This window comes from Nannospalax galili, unplaced genomic scaffold, assembly GCF_000622305.1.
Source record: "Nannospalax galili isolate Female #2095 unplaced genomic scaffold, S.galili_v1.0 scaffold530, whole genome shotgun sequence".
NCBI classification, from domain to species: Eukaryota; Metazoa; Chordata; class Mammalia; order Rodentia; family Spalacidae; genus Nannospalax; species Nannospalax galili.
The window spans coordinates 36,768-38,864 of record NW_008328331.1 but is presented as its reverse complement, the minus strand read 5'-3'; the positions used below and the strand labels follow the sequence as shown (position 1 = coordinate 38,864).

The window sequence follows — 2,097 nt, the reverse complement described above, 5'->3', positions numbered from 1 at the left end:
CCAAATTGCTTTCATCTTCAGGAGTTCCCACAGAGGCCCAAGTCAGATGAGGATCAGATGCTCTCAGGCTTTCTCCTGAGGTCAGGATCCCTCCAGGAACGATGTTGTCCTCAGGAATTTGGGGGCTGGACTGGCCTGGAAACAGCACCTGGGAAAATGTTTGTCTAGGGCAGCTGGTGGCCGTGCCACCCAGAGATGCAAAGGCAGATGGGGCGGTAAGAGGCCCCAAGGCCTCCTGGGACTGCACTGAGGAGCTGCGTTGGTCTGGATGCAAAGGATCAAGAAGAGGAAAGGTCAGCTCCCATGTCCCAGAAAGAGGCTGGTGGATGGTGCAGGCCCAGGGAAGCAGAAAGAGGTGAGGGCGAGGCCAGGCCCAGAAGCAGTGCTCCTGGGGCCAAGAGAGGGCACTAGGTTGGTCTCAATGAAAAGGATCAGGAAGCAGTATTGGCTCCCCAGGTGTCTGGGGCCCCAAGACAAGGAATGGGGCAGGGTCCAAACTCGGAGGAGAGGGTGGCGGGGGAGATGGGAGGGTGACTGGTGCTGGGGGAGTCAAGGTTTGGAGGGTGGGATGGAGAGTGGCCTACGGGTAGGAGAGAGTCCTGAGGCAGGTCTTTCAGGCCCAGGGAAGCCAGCCCTTTATATTTTTAAAATCAGTAATAATAGTATTTAGCTCACAGGGTTGTCCACACTGAGATGATGGTTGTAAACTATTTGGCAGTAGTGAATCCTGTAGCTGCCCTCAGCATCATCTTCTGTAATCAAAAGGGAATAAGTATTGATAAGGGGAAAGCCAATCCAGAGATGTACGTGAGCTACAAAAGAAGCCATGTAAGACGACAGCACAAAGTGCATTAGTGAGAGGAAGGATTTCAGGTGAGAAGGGAAGATCTAAAATTAATAAAAACAGCTCCAGAGCAGCTATCATTGGTCCTCTTTGATTCTTCCAGAAAGCCATGTTCTGCCACTACAGCCAGCTCCTGTGGTTCCGCCACCTCTACATTCTGTTCTCCAGGTACATGAGAATCAACTCACTGCGGTTCCTCTGAAACCTTGAAGAGTTTTCAGATCTTCAGAACAAAAGGGAGAAATAAACCAAGAAGTCCAAGGGCCTGACCTGGAGCTGGCTTGTCTCCTAGACCCAGAGAAGTCCCAGCAAAACAGCCTCTGCAGAAGAGGGGCCACCTAGGGAAAGGACCACCCAAACTCTGCTTCCTCCTCAGGGGGAAGAAGCACTAAAGAGCCAAAAATAAACAGTTCAATAATAGCTACCCTGCTAACTTATCAGTTCTTATGAAAAATAATTTGTGTAATAACACAGTGTATCCTAAACATCTAGTGCAGCACCTGGGTAGGTTGCCTTTATCATAAATGAATGTAAAGGTGCCCTAAAAACACTTCACAGATGGGATTTTTACATTGCTTCCAAAGCAGGCTGTTTTAGTCAGTTTTCTGTTGTTATAACTGAAATACTGCAGACTGGGGGATTTGTAGAGTTGAGGTTTATTTAGCTTATAGTTTTGAAGGCTTAGAATCCCAGAGTGAAACCCCAGCATCATCTGGGGAGGGACCAATTGCTATATCAAAGAGGCAAATTCAGTCACTGGTGAGAAAAGAGTGTTCACTTTCAAACAAAGCCACTCCCAAAATAAATGACCCAGTCACCTCCCTAAGGTCCCACTTCTAAACACTGATACACTGAGGACCAAATCTCTAACACATGCATTCCAAACCTTAGCACAGGCTTATTAAACACACACACACACACACACAACAACAACAACAACAACAGTGTATTCAATTTGCTTAACCATAATTCTTTGTGGACCTCTTAGCAGAACTTTCATCTAAGGAAACTCTGTTATCTCCATAGTGGTACTGATGTGCACAGAGATGATCATGCAGATCCTTCCCTCAAGGAACTGATAAATATTTCAGTTCTCTGTCTTTGGACAGAAGTAGGAAATAGGAAGAAAGTTTGAAACTTTTTTTGCAAAACACAGTCAAGAATCTGATGTCAGGATGGAGATATGGCTCAGAGGTTAAGAGCACTGGCTGTTTTTGTAGAAAACCTGGGTTTGAATCCCAACATCCACATGG

General features: G+C 46.8%; 1 protein-coding gene across 2 annotated transcripts in view; it reads left to right on the top strand.

Annotated features, from left to right (window-relative positions):
- Pigl (phosphatidylinositol glycan anchor biosynthesis class L) overlaps positions 1-1,264 on the top strand; it is an 89,687-nt gene extending 88,423 nt beyond the window's left edge. The window contains exon 7 of one of the 2 annotated variants that reach the window (XM_008823557.3): positions 1,013-1,264. In XM_008823557.3, the coding sequence (XP_008821779.1) occupies positions 1,013-1,054 (42 nt within the window). In that variant the 3' untranslated portion in view covers positions 1,055-1,264. Of the gene's footprint in view, positions 1-947 lie in introns of both variants that reach the window. The other variant, XM_008823486.3, reaches the window with a different exon arrangement.
- Positions 1,265-2,097: the final 833 nt, after the last annotated feature.